The sequence below is a fragment of the Mycetomoellerius zeteki genome, unplaced genomic scaffold, assembly GCF_001594055.1.
Source record: "Mycetomoellerius zeteki isolate Tzet28-1 unplaced genomic scaffold, Tzet1.0 scaffold69, whole genome shotgun sequence".
In the NCBI taxonomy this organism is placed as follows: domain Eukaryota; kingdom Metazoa; phylum Arthropoda; class Insecta; order Hymenoptera; family Formicidae; genus Mycetomoellerius; species Mycetomoellerius zeteki.
In genome coordinates, this window is record NW_017257708.1 from 506,124 (window position 1) to 527,593 (window position 21,470).

Here is a 21,470-nt window from a genome sequence, read left to right on the forward strand (position 1 = left end):
AGAGAATGCGTCATTGAAACAACCAATCAGCGCTATTCAGTGCTATACGGAATAGCGCTGATTGGTTGCTTCAATGACGCATTCTCTATTCCGCAGTCTTTTTCCGCACCGTGTGATTTCACCGTTAGGCCGGAATCAGGCTACGCATTGAAGATTGAGATCGAAGATTGAAGATTAAAATTCGATCAATCAGGGCAAAGGAATTTTAGCTCCTATTGTTTTGATTGGTCAAATTTTAATGTTTAATCTCAATAGGTCTGTTCGCGTTGCTTACACTTTTGGCACTCGATATCTTAACTTTCTCTCTTTTCAAGGCCAAATATATATCTATCTCATTTTAAGCGCAAAAATATTTGGGGATTTCATGCAACGCGAACAGACCTAATCTTTAATGCTTAGTCTGATTTCGGTTTACAAAAATTCGTCGGACTCACAGTTGAGTGAGTGCTCGCTGTTATTGGTGTATTCTTTTAGATTATCCAATCAGAATTTTAGACCTAGAAGAATACACCAGTAGCAACGAGCGCTCACTCAACTGTTGAGTCTGCTGAACGCAGCCATTCTTGACCATTCTCGACGGCATCCCGCCACGTGATCCCGCGTCTCTAATTATTGACGATTCATGACGAGAGGGCGCAAGTTTCCGCAAGTTTCCGTACTATACTAAAAAGACCGCGCACCCAACGGCGGACGCTTGCGCTGTGTCGTTCCCCTGCGTTCCCCCGTGAAAGTACGGTTCTTTCACTCGCGACTGCTGTAAAGTGAGCAAACTTTTCCTTTCTTTACGTACGGCGTCGTACGTTCCGTAAAAGTGTTATTTCTCGCGTCTGCAAGCCGTTTTCGTTCCAACGGGTTACCGTTCGCAACGGTGAGGCGGATCGTTGGGACAGCCGGTGATCGAACCAGCATCAGCAACCTGAACTAAATTCTTCAACCCGTCCCAATAACTATTCATGCACCAACATGAGTGACTACTCAGCGGTCGCTCCGCCTCAGAACTTCAGCCAAAGCACCGCGTTCGCAGCGGCACTCCAACGCGCCAAGCAGGTAATCACAGTTCCGCGATGGACACGTCGACGACGGCGGACGACGCCGTGTCAGCCGTGTGCGTCTACCGTGAGTTGAGCGTCACGTTCCTCGCGGCAATTCGCGACCGTCCCGATGCGACTGTTATCTCTCGAATTATTTTATTTTATACACGGTGAACCGATTTGAGAAAATTTCTACGATATACAAGCCTGGCTAGATTGATCTATATTTATAAATCTCTTAATATCAGAAATATGATTGGTTTATAATATTTCGTTCAGTTTTCTCTTTTTTTTTGTAGTGATAACCAATTTGGCTCTTCTGCGGATAATATAATGTGTGTATAATACAATATTTGTATAATATTTCATTTAACTGAAATATTTATACAGAAGTATATAATAATTCAGTTTAGAAAATAAAGCATTCTGTTCTAAGTTGATATCTTTGATTAATCTTTCCAGATTGCCGCAAAGATAAATCCTGGTGGTACTCAAAATAATCAGGATACCAAGTTAAAACGTCCTCTTGAAGATAGTTCAGGTAATACATATATTTATAAATATATTGATCTCTTCTATGGATCTTTATTGGTGAAGGTTAACAAACTATTTTTTAGATTTGTGTATATTCTGTACTGCGCTTGGCTTAGCGCCGAGACACTACCGTGTCTCCTTAACATTGCGTTATGTTTTGTATTTTTAGAGCCAGAAGCAAAGAAAATGGCATCGTTAGTAGCAGATCCTTTAATAGGTATTCGTGGAGGACCTGCAGGCAATTCCATTGGAGATTCAAGTGGTCAAGGAGCCAGACCGCCTTCCAATCCGTTATGTAGTATGTGCAATGAAGATATCAGAGTTCCAGACAAAATGGTTGGTTTAAGTAAGTATAAAATTATGGAAGAGATTACTGATATTTTATAAATGAATATTCTATAATATGTTGCATTAAATCTGTTCTTATTTAAGAACCCGCTGTATGTTATGATAGCCTCAGTTTATTATTTATTGATACATATATATATATATATGATAATATTACCATATAAATTTAATAGTTTAAGTATTATTATTGTCTTAACATTAATCTAGAAAATACTTGTTGCGTTTTAGAATAGTTATGTGTATTGTTTTTGTTGTATCGATTGGTTCTTTCATACTTGTAATTGAAATGTAATAATAGGAGCATTAGATATATAATTACGTTTAAGTAATAATAATATATTTACAGTAATTGGCAGAGGTGGAGAACAGATAACAAGATTGCAAACCGAAACAGGATGTAAGATTCAAATGGCACCGGAAAGCGGTGGGCTACCTGAGCGTGTTTGTACGCTAACTGGTTCACGAGAAGCTGTCAAGTAACTTGTTTTCCCTTCTTATTTCGTTAATTTTAACTATTTTGTATGCAATGCAATACCATGACTTTATATCACGATGAATGATAAGAATTTACCACACAATGAATGATAATGAATTTACTTTTGTCTGTTGACTTTTGAATGCAATTATTTTGTATTTTATTGAAATGGGATATGATTGTCAGTTCAAGTTTTATGTTTATAGACTCTGGGTTGTGAAAAATACTTTTCTGTCAAAATTAATTGTGAATCAGCCAAGCAAATCTGCTATCCTCCTTAAATTTATATAGGGACATTTGACATTCTAATTTATTTAAGTGTAAATGTTTTCGCCACACTCCCATTTTGTCACTCCCCAAAAATGACTGAAAAATCGTTTTATATCAAACTGCGATGTTATGACAATGTATAAATATTGCACAATGCTTTATGATCCTATTGTTAGACAATGTAATTGAGATATAATTCTAATAACAGCTTGTGTATGTCAGTATATTTTATATACGCCACAATTTCATCCTACATGCATTTTACAAATGTAGGACATATGCTTTCGCATATTGAAATTATGAAATGTTTTACAGAATCTTTATTTAGCTCCTGGATGCCAATAGCGGGTTCAATACTTGACTTTCTATAAGCTTCAGAATTTCTGACCATTGAAAATTGATTAATGAGTTGACCTTTTAATTTAATAATTTTGTATTTACTAATAGTTTTTTGCTTTTAATAGGATATGGAGAGAGAAAAAGGAAGGAAGGAGGATAGGATATGCATGGGGACGTGTTAATCACAACATGAAGAAAATTTTATTTATTTATTTGAAACTGTTTAAACCTATATATGGCATTTTAATACCTATATATGGCATTTTGATATAAAATCTTTGAAACCTTTTATTATACCTTTTGAAGATATTGGTCATTAGAAAAGAAAACTATATATTACAAATGTGATATATAATTTTTATCTGCAATAGATATTAGTGCATATTTATGTGTTGCAAACAAATTTTATTGTTGTTGATTAAATCTTTTGACACATGTAAAACAGTTTAGTTGAAAAAATATTATACTTTGAAATTTTATGTGTTTCAGTCGAGCAAAGGAGCTTGTGTTATCAATAGTAAATCAAAGAAGCAGAAGCGAGGGAATCGGTGAAATGAATATGAGTAGTAGCGGTGGTGGAAACATGATGGGACATCCAGGATTTGTTGAGATAATGATTCCAGGTCCTAAAGTCGGTTTGATAATCGGCAAAGGAGGGGAAACTATAAAACAGCTTCAAGAAAAATCTGGAGCTAAAATGGTTGTTATTCAAGAAGGGCCATCTCAGGAACAAGAAAAGCCTTTAAGGTAAAATACGCAAATGTTTTTTTTTGCATATACAAATAATTATCCCTTTTAACTTGATCTATCAATCAATACTAGAAATTAAAATGCCTATACCAGTCAAAACTAGATCTTTAGTGCTTAAATAATTTAATGTGAATTTTATATATATATACTACATATGTACATGCATATATACCATATTTGTAGTCCTTTAAACCGCGCGCCGAATTGGTTTTCCGGACTTATAAACGCAATTAAACTACTGTAATAATATCATGAATTAAATTAAATTGACAAGCAATTCTTAATAATTTTGATGCACACTCAAGCATCATATTAGAAAGATGTTAATGTGCTGAAAAACTGTAAATAAATTTATTGCGAAAAATATCTCGGCCGGGAGTCAAAATCGGATCTCTTGTATTCCTTACGAATGTCCTAAGCCTTTAGACTATCGAGGCCTTAGTAATATTCTTCGCAATAATCGATATATGTAAGGAAACAATGTCTTTCTTTCAGACGACGTAATATAAACAATAATAAAATGAGATTCTTATTGTTTACATTATGTCGCCTGAAAGAAAGACGTTGTTTCCTTACATATATCGATTACTCCCGGCCGAGATATTTTTCGCAATAAATTTATTTACAGTTTTTCAGCACATTAACATCTTTCTAATATGATGCTTGAGTGTGCATCAAAATTATTAAGAATTGCTTGTCAATTTAATTTAATTTGTGATATTATTACAATAGTTTAATTGCGTTTATAAATCCGGAAAACCAATTCGACGCGCAATTTAAAGAATTACAAATATGATATGCATGTACATATATAGTATATGTATATAATTCATATTGAATTATTTAAGCATTAAAGATCCAGCTTTGACCGGTATAGGCATTTTAATTTCTAGTATTGATTGTGTCTCACATGTTACGGTCTAAAATAAGATTCTTATCGATCTGTCAAGGCAATATGGCATAATTATTTAAAGCTGATATCTTCTTTCTGTAGAATAACTGGAGATCCTCAAAAAGTTGAATACGCAAAGCAATTAGTCTATGAATTAATAGCTGAAAAAGAAATACAAATGTTTCATAGAGGAGGAAGAAGTGCTACTGATAGAACGGGAAATTATTCTAATGATAGTGGTTTCAATCATGGTCCTGCAAATAGTGATGGAGTAGAGGTTAATAATGATTTTTATTATGTTACAAGCGAATTAATGCAGAGAGGAAGAAAAATTGAGAGATGCATCTTTTTATTCTTAAAATTTATGAAATTATCATATAATATAGGTACTCGTTCCAAGAGCCGCAGTTGGTGTCGTTATTGGTAAAGGTGGAGATATGATAAAAAAAATACAAGCGGAAAGCGGAGCTAAAGTTCAGTTCCAACAAGGAAGAGAAGAGGGCCCTGGTGATAGAAAATGTTTATTGTCAGGGAAGCATCAAGCCGTTGAACAAGCTCGTCAACGAATTCAGGAATTGATTGATAGTGTCATGGTAAATAAATTTTATATATTTATAAATTTATTAGAATATGTCCATGTACAAGTATAAAATTATAACCGATTCTTCTCATTCATTTTTTAAGTAGAGAATATGTATTATTCTTTTTTAGAGGAGAGATGATGGTAGAAATAATATGGGAGGCAGAGGCGGTGGCCCGAGAGGTAATGGTTTTGGCGGCAATCGTAATCCAAATGAATACGGAAGTTGGGATAGACGACAAGGTGGCCCTATGCAAGATAAAATTGAAACAACGTTTACCGTTCCTTCTTCCAAATGTGGCATTATAATTGGCAAAGGTTTATTTTATTCACTATACGTGTTAATTATAGAGTTATATATTCATTATTAAAACCTCCAATCTTATAGATTTAAAATCTTGGTGACTTTATTCTGAATTACATTTAATAAATGTATATAATGTAATATATCTATAATGTTTTCTTCTTATATATTATCGTGCATTACATTTTTTTATTTTAGGTGGTGAGACTATCAAACAGATAAATCAACAGACAGGAGCGCATTGTGAATTAGATAGAAGGAATCAAAGTAATGAGAATGAAAAGATTTTCATTATTAGAGGAAATCCTGAACAAGTCGAGCATGCAAAGAGAATATTTAGCGAAAAGCTAGGCATGGTACGTTTAATTATACGTATACGACTATCTTGACATAAGATATTTTTTTCGATAATATTTTATTTATTATTTAAAGGGTCCAGCTGGTTCTTCATATACTGCAGCACAAGGAGCAGTGGGATACAATCCAAATTGGAATACAGGATATCAAGCATGGCCAAACCAACCACAGTCCACTGATGGAAGTATGTATGGTTTTATGATTCCTTATAGCATGCAAGGAGGTAAGTGTTACATCTATTACGCGATACATTTACTATTACAGACAATCCTAATCAAGCTCCTGTACAAGTCAATCCACAGACTGGTCAGCCTGATTATAGTGCTCAATGGGCGGAGTATTATCGGTCATTAGGCATGCATAGAGAAGCAGATATGATTGAGCAACAAGCGAAACAAGGAAAGCAAGATCATAATCAGCCAGGAGGTAAACATATTTACAATGTTATGTTATAAAGAAAGTCTTTGTTGACAGATGTATCATAATTTTTTGCCCAAATTCTACCAAACACACATTATTAAAATATTCTTTAAAATATTAAGATATTCTTAAATAAAAAAAATATTAAAATATTGTTAAATAAAATATTAAAATATTTTAGGCAATTCACAAAACCAGTCTAATCCAGCAACAACGGGTACCGCTGGACCAAATCAACAGCCGCAACAACAGACGCAACAACAACCGCAGGCAGGTGCTGCACAAAATGGCGGTCAAGCCGATTATAGCGTGCAATGGGCAGAATATTACAGAAGCATCGGTAAAATAAAAGAAGCGGAAGCGATAGAAGCTCAAATGAAGGCGGGCAAGGTATTTTCCTTAAAATATAATATTCATTGTTGTATTTTAATACGTTGTATTTTTTAATATCGTATGTAACATCATATGTAATATTATTGCAGCTCGGAATGCAAGGAAACCAAATGGCCCAGCAACAAATGCAGACTCTTCAGGGACAATCGGCTGGTCCACCGGGTACCACGCCTAATGCATTCCCTCAAGCTTACGGAAGTTATCCAACGATGAATGCTGGTTCCGCACCAACTGGTTATTACGCAGCGAATACTGGATCCAATTCTCAACCACAGACGGGACAGCAAAACCCATCTTTCCCAACAGGATATCAGAATTATCCATACACACAGTCCACTTCTGAGAATTAAACTTCCATTTGAAAGAAAGGCAAGCTGTAAGTAAGCCTTAGTACAATGTATATATACATATACAATAGGCATTCAGAAAATTATATGAAGCATATTTTGTTTTAACGATATATTATAGATCAAGCAGTTTTAACGATATATTATAGATCAAGTTGATTATTACAATTTAGTTTATTCATCTTTGTTTGACAATAGTTTTGTAAAAAAAACTTTAATTCCACGCAGTAGACAAAAATCCAGTAATTTATTTAATAGTGCTAACTGTTAAATGAAAAACTAAAAAATAATGATTATGGTTAAAGTTCATATAATTTTCTAAATACTATAGTTGTTATATTAAACTGATATAAATTTGAGTGTCTTGTTACGTATTGATAAAATATATAAATCCAACATCAAGAAGTAATCATAATTTTTATTTTGTTTGTATGCAGTCCATTACTCTATTTGAAAATTTGATTTTTTAATAGTTACTTAATGGTTAAATTATTTATTTACCTTTAGTTATATTATTATTTTGATACTCATCTTTATATTGGCTTGATATTCCGACATATTATAAATCAATGGTGTAAGAATAAGGAAATGTTATCTACTGATATTCATTGAACCTCTTTCAGGGAATTTGAATTAAACTTTTGCAAAATATAAAATCTATAATAATTTCGTGGTTCATATGATGATTTGAATAACGATATATTTTACACCTTTGAAATAAAATCTGTTTCTTGTGTATAAGGATCATCTCTTTTTACCATAATTATTTGTTTATTTCAGATAGTTTTCAGATAGCTTTCCATCCGGATGCGGTTAATACCTGCTATATCTCCATATATACTTTTATCATAACTAGTTGACTGCTTCATAATCTTCATATATCTTTGAGAATGTCATGAGAATCGATTATATTCTGTTTATACTATAAAACGTCTTGTGTTTTTTTTATATATACACGTACATATATATATATATATATACTATAGGATATCCATCGTTCTAAGTTTAAGTAACAAAAAGTATCGAGCAAGAGAAGTTGATTGAAATTAATATTATAAATAGTATCAATATGATATCTGTGTTTTACTTATCATATTGTATGTATTTTTGTTCCATAACATGTATTATTGTAATATAAGTTGAAGCTGGCAGGTGAAGCAGCGGGTCAGAAAGTGGAACGAGGGATCGACATCTGTACCATTTTATTGCCATCCTCTCTCTCTTTCTTTCTCTCTCTCTCTCTCTCTCTCTCTCTCTCTCTCTATCTATCTATCTATCTATCTATCTATCTATCTATCTCTATCTATCTATCTATCTCTCTCTTTCTTTCTTATTAAACTTGTTAAACTATATCCTTAGAAAAATGCGTTGTTATGAACGATACATTACTATAATAGATTATTACATATATCTTGATAAGACACTTATTTACCTGAAACACTCGTGTTTTATTATAACTATAAAACTCTTGACTATACGAAATGCTATAATTGATACAGCTGCCATGTGTTTCATTACCCATGAAAGTTCTTCTACTATGTATACGAAAGATGCATAATATGACATTTATATATGCATATGTTCTATTGCACTTGTGTTAAATACAATGTTACTTTGGTTTTTCGTTTGCTTTCTCGTGAAACACCAATACTATTTTTAGATATTTGGAGCAGCCAATTAGAGAGGTTTACCCGTCCTACAATATGTCATGGCATGGGACATCTACAGTTTAAAATGTTTCATTCTGCATTAATCTACATGTATACAAAGGAATCAGGACCTGCGATCCGGAGATTAGTCGGACGGGATATACATAACTCATAATATGGAATATAATTTACTAACAATATTCTAAATATTACTTAGCCAGTATTACATGTGCTTTTATACGATATACATAACGAAGTATATTGGCTTTTCATTTCTGAATAATTAAGTATTAAAAGACTTAACTAGTCATATGTAAAATATTTCAAATTTTTGTATATCTTTTTATTACGTGTTTCAACTAATTTATATAAATGGATACAGAATGTATCCATTAAGGTTGGAAGCTTTTTATCCGAGCTAAAATTTTTTGGCAAATTTGATCGTCGGCAAAAATTTTATCAGATACAATTTCTTTTAATAGTCTTTATTTCTCATATTAAATGAGATAAAGTTTACAATATTAAGATTGTGTTGAAGTAAAATTGATTTGCCATTAATAGAAGATTAATTTTATTTCACAACGCAATCTTAATTAGAAACTTTATTCCATTATATATATGTATCAATGTGCTTCCCTATTAATGCAATTATTGTACTTTTTGATCTTGTCTTTAATATTTCTCGTCTATAATATGCAATGTTTGAAACAATGTGTATAAAATAATACATTAACTATACTAATTAAAAAGAGATAAAATTTGAAATATGTCTAATATCCAATAATCTTCTAGATATATTCATAAATAGTAAAGTATCTATAATAAATTTTAAAACACATCTATATACTCATTTTTCGATGAAAAAGAAAGTTAATGAAAATCTTAGTATTTTGTTACAGTAACTTTATTACGTTACAATTGAAAGTTAGGTAGGAATATATGAGATAAATAATTACATATTATTATTTTCATTAGCTTAATGCAATATAAAATTACGGACTGTTAAAAAAATCAATTTATGTCTTCAGCTACAGTTTGATTGTAATATTAAAAAATTACATATTTTTTTTAAATATGATATTCCATAGAGAAAATTAATATTATGTTTATGTTTATACAATTTATTAATATTATCTCAAGAAACATGAATTGCTTTTAGCAGATAATTTGAAAAAATTTGTCATTTCTTAAGATGAAAAGGATATTGTTTCAAAATTAATATAAATTTATATAAATTTACATAAATTTACATAAATTTATATTTGGCTTTGTTACTTATGTGTTTGATGTAACATAGAAAATATGTATCTAGACATGTAGTAATACTTTTTTTATGTTAGTATTTATATATCTTCCACGCATTAATATTTGTTAATAAAACATTTATGTTTTCATTTGGTATATTTTGTGGCATTACATCGACTATATTTATAATTTAATTAAAAAATTTATAATACATTTATTATATTACTTGAGAAATGTTTTGAATAAGGTATTAAATGAAAAATATATATAATAATTACATGATTTTTTTCTTTACATTATTTAGACATCTACATTTTTGTTTTATAAATATAATGCATAATCCGAATGATTTTTATAAATATCTCTTTTTTCACAATATGAAAATTTTTCGTTGTAAATTTTACGCATTATTTCATAATATTTTTAATATTACTTTGCACAGATATTAATTATTTAATAAAATTAGAATGATAAAATATAATGTAATAAGACTTGTATTATAAGTAAAAAAACAGGAACTTTACTCTTGAATCATATATTAGGTTTAATTATATTCGAGGGATTAATTTATGTACAAGTTTCAAATATCTTATACGAATCTGTTTATTGCGATTATAATATAGAAAATATGATAGAATATAAATAGGGCGATTGTTCGTTCCATATACATTACTGAGAAGTATCTTAATCAATTATATTGTCAAACCTCTAGTATCGGTATTTTACAACCTTGTGAAATATTTTTGTTTTATTATAATAGCACAATAATATTTCTCTCTTTCTTTTTATGCATACTGTAAATTTCCTTTATCAGTTAAAATATTTTTCTGTTATATTTATACTTTGTGCACATAATTAATTAACATTGGCGAATGTTTCAGGGACAGGCGCAACAGAAAACTTTCCAGTTTCTCTGATCAAGAGAAGCAAATAGCAAATACGTACGAAAAATTTTCACTTATAAATATTTCTGTAAAATACTAAACAGAATAGAGTTTACTATAGGTAGTACAGTGCACATTTCATATAAGGATTGTAAGATACACATGTGCATATTCATATTTCATAATAAAAAGAACGATACGTATAAGTTAGTACTACTCATTCGTTGTTTAAATATGAAATGTATAATTAAAGATAATTAAAGCATCTCAATTTATGGCTGTAGAATAGATTGATACATAATATACGATTGATTGTTCGATAACAGAATATCTTCAATGATATGAAACGGCGGCTTAATGTAACGGAATTCTTTATTTGTGCATGAAGGATTATTGTATAATTGTTTTTTCATTTGAGCATATTTAAGAATTAATTCGTAATACTTAAATATCATTACACGATACAGTGATAAACATTTTACAAGACTGCATTTTCGTCTATATATAAACATTATTTGCCAGCAAATAATACACGATCAAATATTGGCGTTAAACATTTTTTTCCTAAGCCTTTTACTAAGGAGCACAATTTAATAATTATAAGCTTTATATTACTGGAGGTGGTCCGTACAGAGGATTTAATTGTTGCGTACAGCGTATAAACGTCGCTCGTCGCGGTAATTCGCGCAAACGTTGAGCTCCTATATAAGTGCAGGCGGATCTCAAGCCACCTAATATATCCAGCACAGTGTTTTCGACTAAACCCTTGTAAGGCACTTCGACAGTTTTCCCTTCCGAAGATCTACGCATTGAAATAAGGACGGATGATTTTCCATTAAATATCTCAACGCACATATTTGTTTGTAGCGCTATAACTTGTTGCAATCTCACCTGTAGTCTGCAACACCAGCGTGCTTCATCATAGCTGTATTGGAGGACATTCCATAAAAAAGCTTGAACTTCTTTCCATTCTTTTCTATAACTTCGCCCCCACATTCATCGTGACCCGCAAATATTCCGCCTGCCATGACAAAGTCTGCGCCACCACCGAACGCTTTTGCTAAATCTCCGGGGCAGGTACACCCACCGTCCTGAACAATAACATCAATACGTAAATATAAATTAACATAAATAAAAGCGACCTTTCAGCGATTATTCATGTCATTTGTAATACAGAGTATAGTAAAATATTTACGGCAATAATGTGGCCTTTTAAGCCATGCGCCGCATCCGCGCATTCAATTACAGCACTCAATTGTGGATAACCAACACCGGTTTTCATCCGCGTTGTACACACGGAACCTGGACCAATTCCTACTTTAATTATGTCCGCTCCTGAGAGTATCAGTTCTTCCACCATTTCTCCTGTTACAACATTTCCTGCCTGTAGTGGCAGCAATTAATCTTTATGTTTAAATAATTGAGCCTATACAGGGTGTCCCGAATTTAAATGGCCAAACATTAGGTGCGTGTAGGAGATCAATAAATTAAGAAGCAAAGTCCTTTAGAGATATATTCGTTTTTGCTTCGTTTTCGTGAAAATCACAAAAAAAGATATGTAAAACTTCGTTGAAATGTAGTTTTCATTTTTGTACCTATTTGTTACTTATTCATTCATACTTATTTATTCACATTATTACTTATTTAATGCAGATATAGTCCAAAATGTTGACCTCTTGCAGCAATGCACGCATTGCATCTTATGAACAGCTCGTATTACCAAACATTGATATATATATATATATTACGTTGATTATATATATATATATAATCAACGTAATGACTCGCTGATCCGGCATTCTTTTACTTGGAAATCGGTGTGCATACTTTCGTACTGCCTCTGAAGCATTATCGCTGAAATCGTACACGAAAACAATAATATTCTGTTTCGAAAACAATAATCTGAAATAATATATAATAAAGGCCTATTGTGCCGGTCGAAGATCTTTAATTGCTTCTTTTTAAATAATTCAAATTGTGAATTATCTATATACGTGAGTTCTACACGTCGGTCCTATGAGATTTAAATTTGAATAATCTGAAAATTACGATTTGTCTTTTTTGCGATTTTCTTCAAAACGAAGCAAAAACAAGCATATTTTTAAAGAACTATTTTCTTAGTTTATTGATTTTTTATCGCTCTTGAAGTTTGGCCATTTAAATTTGAGACACCCTGTATATAAAAATAATGAGATATTCGATTATACTTACAATTATAGTGTGATTCGGATATCGTGCTCTTACTTTTCTCACATACTCTACGAAATGCTGTGTATATCCGTTTGCAACATCTAAACATATGAATGATAATTCCGGCACAACTTCCAAAATGCTTGAAAGCCGTTCGTAATCTTCATTTGCTGTCCCTGAACTTGCTGCTATATTCTTTGCGCAATCAGGATTTAACGCGATAAAGTCTTTCCATTCATCTGCGGTATAATATTTATGAACCGTAGTAAAAAGACCATGCTAAAAAGAATGTGCACAATAAGTAGGACGACGCATTATACATATTCAAATAATTTTATTTGCATGATCTCATGAATATATTAATAATGTTACATATACAAGTTTTTAATTTATATTTATTTAACGTATGTAGATATATGTATGCAGATATACGTGTAGGTAGAATTTATTGAAAAGTTTTAAAATTTAAATCCGGTAAAAAATTTTTCAATTTATTCCTAAATGTATTGTAAAATTATCTTACCTTTGAAAGAGCTTTTGCCATTTCAAACGTTCCAATCGTGTCCATATTAGAAGCCATCACGGGAATTCCTCTGTATGTTTGTTTAGAATTGCGAAATGTGATTTCTCTGAAAAGGTCTACCTGAAATAACAGTTGAAGGATCAGAGAGATTTTTATTTAAAAAATAAATTTATTTTTAACAATACAAAGACTTTAGAAACAAGATATTTAGGTATTAAAGGAAAGGACAGCATATTTAACTCACATACACACAATATATATAAGTGCGCGCGTGTGTTGTGTGAACATAATATATTTATATTTATATAATTTTATATATAAATTTTATATATGATATTTATATATAAAAAATTCTTATAAAATTACTAATTTTATGCAGAAAAAAAATATATATAATTTTATGTATAACTTTAATAGCTTTGCACACACATATACAAAAATATATAAAAACAACACATGATTTTTTAAATACTGGCATAGGACAGAAATATGTGTATCAAATAAATAAAATTAAAAGATTTAATATAACATAATATATGCAAATATCATTATATTAATAATCTCATTATAACGAAAAGTTAAAAAAATACAACAATTTTTGTTAATCTTCAATTTATGTTAATTTGCTCATATAAAAAATATGCAGGATGTAGGATCGTCGCGCTCGGTCGACATAAATTTAAACAATGAAATCAATCCGGAGTATAGGAAGTAGCGTATTAGCGAGAATAAAATCAATAGAGAAAGTTTACGACTGAGGGACCATAAATTTGGGAGCTTTGACTCAGAGCGATCGTGCGAACGTTAATTTTGCAGGACGCATAATTGAGTCGACTCAACCGACGACCTACGGCAGCCCGTAATTTATACACGCGCGCACGCACGTACACGCGTGCAATTCGAACGATCGAATTTAAAATCAAACATATTCGTTTCCGAAAATATACTCGGCAAATATATACGACTCACGACATTGCGCAATGAATAACGTCGCATTTTTTTTTTCTTTTCCTTCTCTCTCTTCTTTCGCTGAAGACGCGTGCATTATTCTTGACGCGACACGGAGAACGCGATTCCGACTTGTATATCAATTATATAAAGACGGCAATACTTACGTCCGATCGGCTTTTCAACGTGCTCCGCTTCGGGCGCAGCAGCACGTCTTTAAAGTCCAACTTTATGTCATTTATTATGTTCGGCATCGCGGCGGTGCGGAATCACCCTCGGCGGTCTTTATACTTTTAGCAGAAGAGTATTCGACCTCGCTCACTGGTTGCCACGTACCGAGAACACTGGACTGGGGAGAACAGAGAACCCGTGACCGCGGACGTTCTTCCACTGGCTGGTACACCCAGGCATGGCACATTTGATACGCCGTTCGTGCGAGAAAGACAGAGAGCTATTTTTGTCCCTCTCTGTCCCCCCCTTATCGAACCAGGGCGGTGCGGTCTACGGGCGCTCTGAGGGTCGTGATTACTTATTCTACAATATACTCAGAGGATGTGTTGAGAAAATGAGTGTTAAAAAATCAACTATCGCCGGACGTCCGCTTCTCCAAATTTATTGGAGGCTGATAGCACAATTTTTCTGAAATATCTAAAAATTTAGTTAGATAGTTCTGAAAATAAATTTGTTGGATCATCAAAATATCGTAAAAATCTCAAGCTTGATGAGGAATGCTGGGAAAAGTTTTGGCATTCTAGCAACCAGTTTGAGCGTAACATAAGTATTTTGATAAACCAACAGAATTATTTTCAGATTTATATCTAGCTAAATTTTTAGTTACTTTCCGTGTAATGGAAATAATTCATCACAAAGGAATGTAGCTGTGCCTCAAAAAATGCACGACACGAAACATTAATTATGCGTTAATTCCGAGCATTTCCGGCGAGGTTTATGAATCACCGTTTTTCATTACGATTTCTATCGAGTTGCTACTTTGTGGAAATCGCGATGCAGCTGCAAGGTCAGCATTCAATCCGGATTTTTATCACTCTGGACGCCAGCCGATGGTCGCATTGCGCAAAATCCTGATCTTTGCGATGGTTCGAAAGATCGTAAAGCCGTCCCTGGGGACATACATGTGTGTGTATGCACGTTTAATGTATACTAATACCGCAGATAACTTATCAGAAGGTCTAGACAACACATAATTGAGCAGTAATGAATCTTTAAGTGAAGTGTTTACTTAAGTGATCATTTTTCAAAATGCTTGATTACGTTAGCATTGAACTTTAATTTTACATTGTCGTTAAAGTTTCACAAAATTTTATTTCGTATTCTATACACCATATAAGAATTAAAATATTAAAAATTCAAATTATATATATATATATATATATATCTTTTATTCGATAAAACTGCGAAATATATATTGGCAAAACTTTCTCAAATCTATCAAAAATTATTTAAACCAGTAAACATCAATTAATGATAAAAACATAGCAATTATTATGTATAATAATTTCATACTCAATAAAACAGATAAACAATGTATTTATTTATCTGAAAGCCCTATCTCTTAATATTGTATTAAACGATGTTACATACAACATGTGTTGTATTACATTTATATTGTGAAATGCGAAATTATAACATTGCTGTTATGTTACTATTAGTTGGTGTTTACTGGGAAATTCTGAATTCTCCGAATTAATTTACTAAATTATATAATTCAACAATTTTTCGTGCATATCACATATCTATGCCATTGTTATTGGATATATTAATTGTACCAATATAAGAACAATGTTAATGTTTATTAAAATAATAAAATATCAAAGTCTTTTAAAATTCAAAGTCTTTTAAAATTCAAAGAGATGGACGGTTCCATTTTATATTGTAATCAATAGTTAACTTTGTATCAATCAAGGATAATAGATTCAAACTGAAGCGATATAGAGAGTTCCTTACGAATATTTTTAAAAAAGTCCAAAGTGTGAATTGTATTAAAGTGCAACATATTTAATTTAAAGAGTCACATGTATTTTAAGACAGTTTTGGCCGCAAAAGTATTTTAGTATATATTATGTTATTTAAAAATATGATATTATACAAACAGAAGGAAAATAATATAAAATTATTTTGTTATATATGTAAAAAATCAATCTGTATGCTAGAAATAAGTATAATATCTACGTAAGTTTGTCGTGTAAAATACATAATAGATAAATTTATGTTAATTAATTTATCAATTGAGAATTCTTCGTTTATAGGTCAAAGGATTAGAGATTGTTATGATATGATAACAAAATGATATTGTATTTTCATCAAATTTTCTTATATTTAATTCTGCAATGTTCTTTTCTAATTTTGTAACGTTATACATAATTTACGAATCAGTGGTACAAGAAAAAAAGGATATAGTTAGATTATTTTTACATATTTGTTACCTGTGTATATAATCAATTTTACATATATCTTTTATAATGTATAAATTTTTTTCTGATTCCATGCGCATTCATTCACAAAGATTGTATGTGTATATATATATATAATATACATACATATATATATGAACACATACTGAATTCACATTACTCTTTTCTAGATCTACAATATACACAGTAATGATCAATGTATTAAAGTTTAAACAAATGGCACTATACTATAATGGAATGGCTTAGTTTGAAATACATTAATTTAACTACCGCACATAATTTTATGGAAATCGGAAATTGATGAGATCAGAATCAAACTAGATGTAACGTAGCCAGACTTTAACAATCGTACTGCATTAATAAAATTGTAGCTTTAAAAACTCAACAAACTGAATCTATTTTTTTTTAAATTAAAAGACAGTATGTTCAAAAAATTCTTATGATGCCACTCATGTACATTAAGTACAAAACTTTCATATAGCGAATTCTACATGCTAAAATGAAACATTTGATGTTTTAATATATAGCTTATAACGCATGCAATTTTTGTTAAAGATAGCAGTACTTAGAAGGCACTGAAAATAAAGATTGATGAGACTTCAATTTGTCGGCAGTTACGCGGGGCAGTGTAACGAAAGAGAAGTTTATTGTTTACATATTTTTGAATTCACCAGAACCGTTAGCGTTGAGCATAAGTATGTTAGGGTTTTCCTTCTCGAAGGCAGTCGCGTCTCTACCTCCGGGTCTTTCTTCCTGTCCCCATTCTCCTAGAGTTCCATGCATCACGTCCGGCTGTTCCTTCAGTTTTTGCTCCTCCTTCTATGAGATTACTAACGGTTTATGGTCAAACGCAAACACATTGACAAATTGTTTTTCAAAATTTTTAAGATTTATTTGATTTAAATTAATCAGCCTTTATATCATTTATAATATTTATGACAAATGCAGAGTCTATGGACATTTTTACCAATATTGAAACATGGGTAATAATTGATATCCAAATATATTTATTATACATTGCAGAGATAATTTTCGTTTTAAATAGCTAAACGTTTATAATAAATTTTGTGATTAATACTAATTGATACGAAAATTCGGCACATGAAAAAGATCATATATCGATTAAAACGTTATTCAACATTATTGTTTTTCACAAACCTGTTTATCTTCCTGTGCAAACTTGTCGAACATGTTCGCATAAAGTTTCTTCTCTTTAGTTAATTGCTGTTTAATAAGAGAATTACAGATTAAAATTTGTTTAGATGCAGCCGTATTTTTCGGCTGTACTTTTAGAACCTTCCTGAAATCATTAAGAGCCTTTTCAGGCCATGTGAGCCCAAGATTTGCTTGTCCTCTTCTGAACAGAGCCTTTTCATTCTGCGGATCCAGTTGTAAAACTTTAGTACACTCATCTCTAGCCAAAACATTTTCATTAGTTTTCAGGTAACATAGAGCAAGGTTTAAGTGAGCCGCTTTTACGAGACTATCTCTCTCCTTTTTGAGATTATCCTCGAAACTTGATGCATCATCTAAGTACTTGAAAATTTTCTGGTACACTTTAATGGCTAAATTGAATTTATCAGATTTCAAGTAATTCGTTCCTTTTTCTTTCTGCATCTTTGCTTGTTCTATTTTTTCCGGTGATTTCAGTGTCCATAAAACTTTCTCCTGTTAAATAATATTTAGTAATTAAGAAAGTTACAAAATTAGAAATAAACATTCAGCTCCAATAATCACAATTACCTTCTCGAAGTTTTGTAATTCCACTTCATATTCTACGTCTGCATTCGGTGGAATATTAAATTTCGGATTTCCTTGTTCCTTAAATGCATATTTGCTTTTAATTAGCAGTCTAGATTTCTCATTCTTCAAGAAGTGCTGCAGTGCTATTTCTACACCGTCTATAATTCCTACAACTTCTCCTTCTCCAAGAACAAATTCTATATCTCTATCTTCAAACACTTGATCATTGTACTTTCCAGTCAAGTGTACTAAAGATATATACACAAAGAATTTATTAGATAAAGAATACATGGTATATCATACTTTAAACTGCTAGATCGTGATACTAACTTTTTACAGTACTACCTTCGTCTGGATGAGCATAGTTTTCGCCGACAACAATTTGGAATCTCTCAATACCTTTATCTTTATTCGGAGCTAGCTCTTCTCCGGTCCAATCAAGCACTTCAAGCTAGAAAAACATTAGAGTATGTTACATATTAGAATATGATTGATAAGTTTTCTGCTTAATTATTAATATGTATACATATAGATTTTATTAAATATTTACATACAATATGTATATTAAAATATTTCTAATTTATATACAGATAATCATATTAAAGAATCTTGCAACAATTGTACAAAACTGTTTTTTCTTAACACATAATTAATACATTATGTAAAACGTTCCAGAATCCTAGTTTATTTTAACAGCAGGAGTATCAAACGATTATAATTGATTGTTTCTATTTTTTAAGGTAATATTATATTTTTTGTGTAAAAGATATTTAAAATTTTTTTATTTCCCAATAATTATGTCTTATTGATGAAATATTTGGTTTTTGGTCATTTTTTTATTTTCATAGTAATTTATTCGCTTGATCCTTTTAGTGAATAAGAAACATTGATATTTCTAGTTATATCATTGTCAATTGATATTTACTCACTTCAAACTTCAACGTAGCATCAGCTGGAATCAACGGTAGACTACCATTCTTGCCATAGGCATAATCAGGACCACAGGTCAGCATAGCGATCTCACCCTTCTTCATGGTAGCGACGCCGACGTCCCATCCTTTGATGACACTGTTATTCCCGAGAGTAAAAGTGAACGGCTTATCCCTGTCTCTGCTGGAATCAAACTTCGTGCCATCCTGTAGACTACCGATGTAGTGGACCTTTACTCTGCAACCATTCGTAGGAAGCGAATCTCCTTCTCCTTCCTTGATAATTTCCTTTAACACGCCGCCGTCCTGTGCGGAAGTCAAATCTACCTCGACCATTCTCTGTGAGCGAAAAAGACAAAAGGATTATTAAACCAAAAGGCTTTTTTCACAACGCGACGATAATCGAGCGTCGACGACCTAATCGAGTCTGGCCTGGTCTGGCCGAGTTTGGCGCTGTTGTGTTGGGGATCGTTCTACGTCGAACTTTCTCGAAATGTTAATGCGTGAATATTAATGACGAGAGGAAATGACTCTGCAAAATGCGCACATGTTTACGGATTAATTATGTGTGAAAATATTAAAACCAAGGATACGTACGATTTGCGAAAATAAGGGATGCGTTCAGATATACGCAGTGGAGAATCTCGTTCGAATTAAGCAATCTAGAGCAATCTTCCAACAGTTTCGACACGCGTGCCGGTTGATTCGAAATAATCGTATGGTCGACTGCGACTCGTCACACAACCGTACACCGGCGGAAATCGATTTCATGTGGAATTTACTAGAAAACTTGACGCCGTACGTTCTTCCGACGGTCGATATTCTTCCCGATTCCCATTTCCGGATTTCTTCGCGGCCGTTTGTAAATGAGGCAAAATCCGCAGTAGCGTTGATGATTTCTATATTACCGATTGCGTGTGCCGCTCTAAAAGATTTCTACATTATCAACGCAATGGAAGATTTTCTGCGCATTAACGATTCCCGCTCATTTATTGGCTGCGTTCAGCAGAACGTTTGTTTTGCAACTGTTGGAAGTTTCCTTCGCGTTAATTGGATCATACTTTTAGATCTAGAAGAATGGTCCTATCTCAGCAGACAATCATAAAACGGTTGCAAAACTGTTGAGTCTGCTGAACGCAGCCATTGCTAACTTCATCATGTTTATATTGGGCGTAGCCAGGATTTTGTTTATGGAGGGCTAAATTAGAATTGTGACTTTTAGGGAAGGGCCGTAGTCGAGCAGTATGAATTATCGGACGTGCAATTTTGTTTTATATTATTTTTTTAAATTAATTACTGGCAGATAAATTACAAAATTACACGTATTTAATTTATTAACGCACTTTATTTTTCTCTTAAAGTTGTGAACTGAATCTTCGAATTGGAAAAGCTTAAATTTATAACACTAGCTTTCTCAGATTCTCAGAAAATCTTTCCATAACTTTCATCTCCAATTCTTTCTTTCTTTTCTAAGATTAATTTTTCTTGTGAATACTTATTAAGCGTCCATTTAAGCGGTTTTAATTTTTATCTTTAAAATCGGGGGGAGGGGGAGGCGGCCTCCCAGTCCCACGTTGGCTACGCCAATGCTTATATTTATAAAAGAAAATCGTTAGGTCTGTTCGCGTTGCTTGCACTTTCTGCACTCAGCATCTTCTCTTCCTCTTCAACGCTCGAATGTCTATATAATTTGTCTCATTTTGAGTGCAAGTATTTTTAGTAATTTCAAGCAATGTAAACAGACCTAATGGCTGTATTCAGCAAAAAGAACAGCTTTGCAATTGTAAGATTCTTTAATATCATTGATTTTGCCCTTAAATTCTCATTGAATCTGAGCTGCTTTTTCTGCTGAACACAATCATTTATTAATTTGGCAATATAATGCAT

At 32.0% G+C, this 21,470-nt stretch overlaps 3 protein-coding genes across 8 annotated transcripts; 1 reads left to right on the forward strand and 2 right to left on the reverse strand.

Moving 5' to 3' along the window:
- The first annotated feature begins 686 nt into the window (after positions 1-686).
- On the forward strand, positions 687-10,995 carry Psi (P-element somatic inhibitor). Of its 4 annotated transcripts, none has more exons than XM_018457903.1 (14): positions 687-761; positions 835-1,047; positions 1,494-1,572; positions 1,735-1,911; positions 2,260-2,389; positions 3,487-3,744; positions 4,742-4,916; positions 5,026-5,232; positions 5,351-5,537; positions 5,722-5,879; positions 5,956-6,064; positions 6,145-6,306; positions 6,482-6,690; positions 6,783-7,043. In XM_018457903.1, the coding sequence occupies exons 2-14, from the start codon at positions 964-966 to the stop codon at positions 7,041-7,043; spliced, it is 2,196 nt and encodes a 731-aa protein (XP_018313405.1). In that variant the 5' UTR covers positions 687-761; positions 835-963. The 4 variants fall into 4 exon arrangements, with proteins under 4 accessions (XP_018313405.1, XP_018313404.1, XP_018313402.1 ...); XM_018457902.1 differs by adding an exon at positions 10,816-10,995 and having other exon boundaries at positions 696-1,047; positions 6,783-7,069; XM_018457900.1 differs by adding an exon at positions 8,701-8,920 and having other exon boundaries at positions 696-1,047; positions 6,783-7,069.
- Positions 10,996-11,066: 71 nt separating this feature from the next.
- On the reverse strand, positions 11,067-14,903 carry LOC108729006 (GMP reductase 1). Its single transcript, XM_018457904.1, has 6 exons — positions 14,647-14,903; positions 13,532-13,651; positions 13,030-13,287; positions 12,014-12,202; positions 11,710-11,909; positions 11,067-11,620 (listed from the first exon to the last, which is right to left on the reverse strand). The coding sequence occupies exons 1-6, from the start codon at positions 14,731-14,733 to the stop codon at positions 11,425-11,427; spliced, it is 1,050 nt and encodes a 349-aa protein (XP_018313406.1). The 5' UTR covers positions 14,734-14,903; the 3' UTR covers positions 11,067-11,424.
- A 2,457-nt stretch (positions 14,904-17,360) lies between these two features.
- Fkbp59 (FK506-binding protein 59kD) lies at positions 17,361-20,403 on the reverse strand. 3 transcript variants are annotated; one of them, XM_018457851.1, is made up of 6 exons: positions 20,181-20,396; positions 19,584-19,922; positions 18,985-19,105; positions 18,655-18,902; positions 18,070-18,579; positions 17,361-17,730 (listed from the first exon to the last, which is right to left on the reverse strand). In XM_018457851.1, the coding sequence occupies exons 2-6, from the start codon at positions 19,917-19,919 to the stop codon at positions 17,563-17,565; spliced, it is 1,383 nt and encodes a 460-aa protein (XP_018313353.1). In that variant the 5' UTR covers positions 19,920-19,922; positions 20,181-20,396; the 3' UTR covers positions 17,361-17,562. The 3 variants fall into 3 exon arrangements, with proteins under 3 accessions (XP_018313353.1, XP_018313354.1, XP_018313356.1); XM_018457852.1 differs by lacking the exon at positions 20,181-20,396 and adding an exon at positions 20,001-20,149; XM_018457854.1 differs by having other exon boundaries at positions 17,661-17,741; positions 20,181-20,403.
- Positions 20,404-21,470: the final 1,067 nt, after the last annotated feature.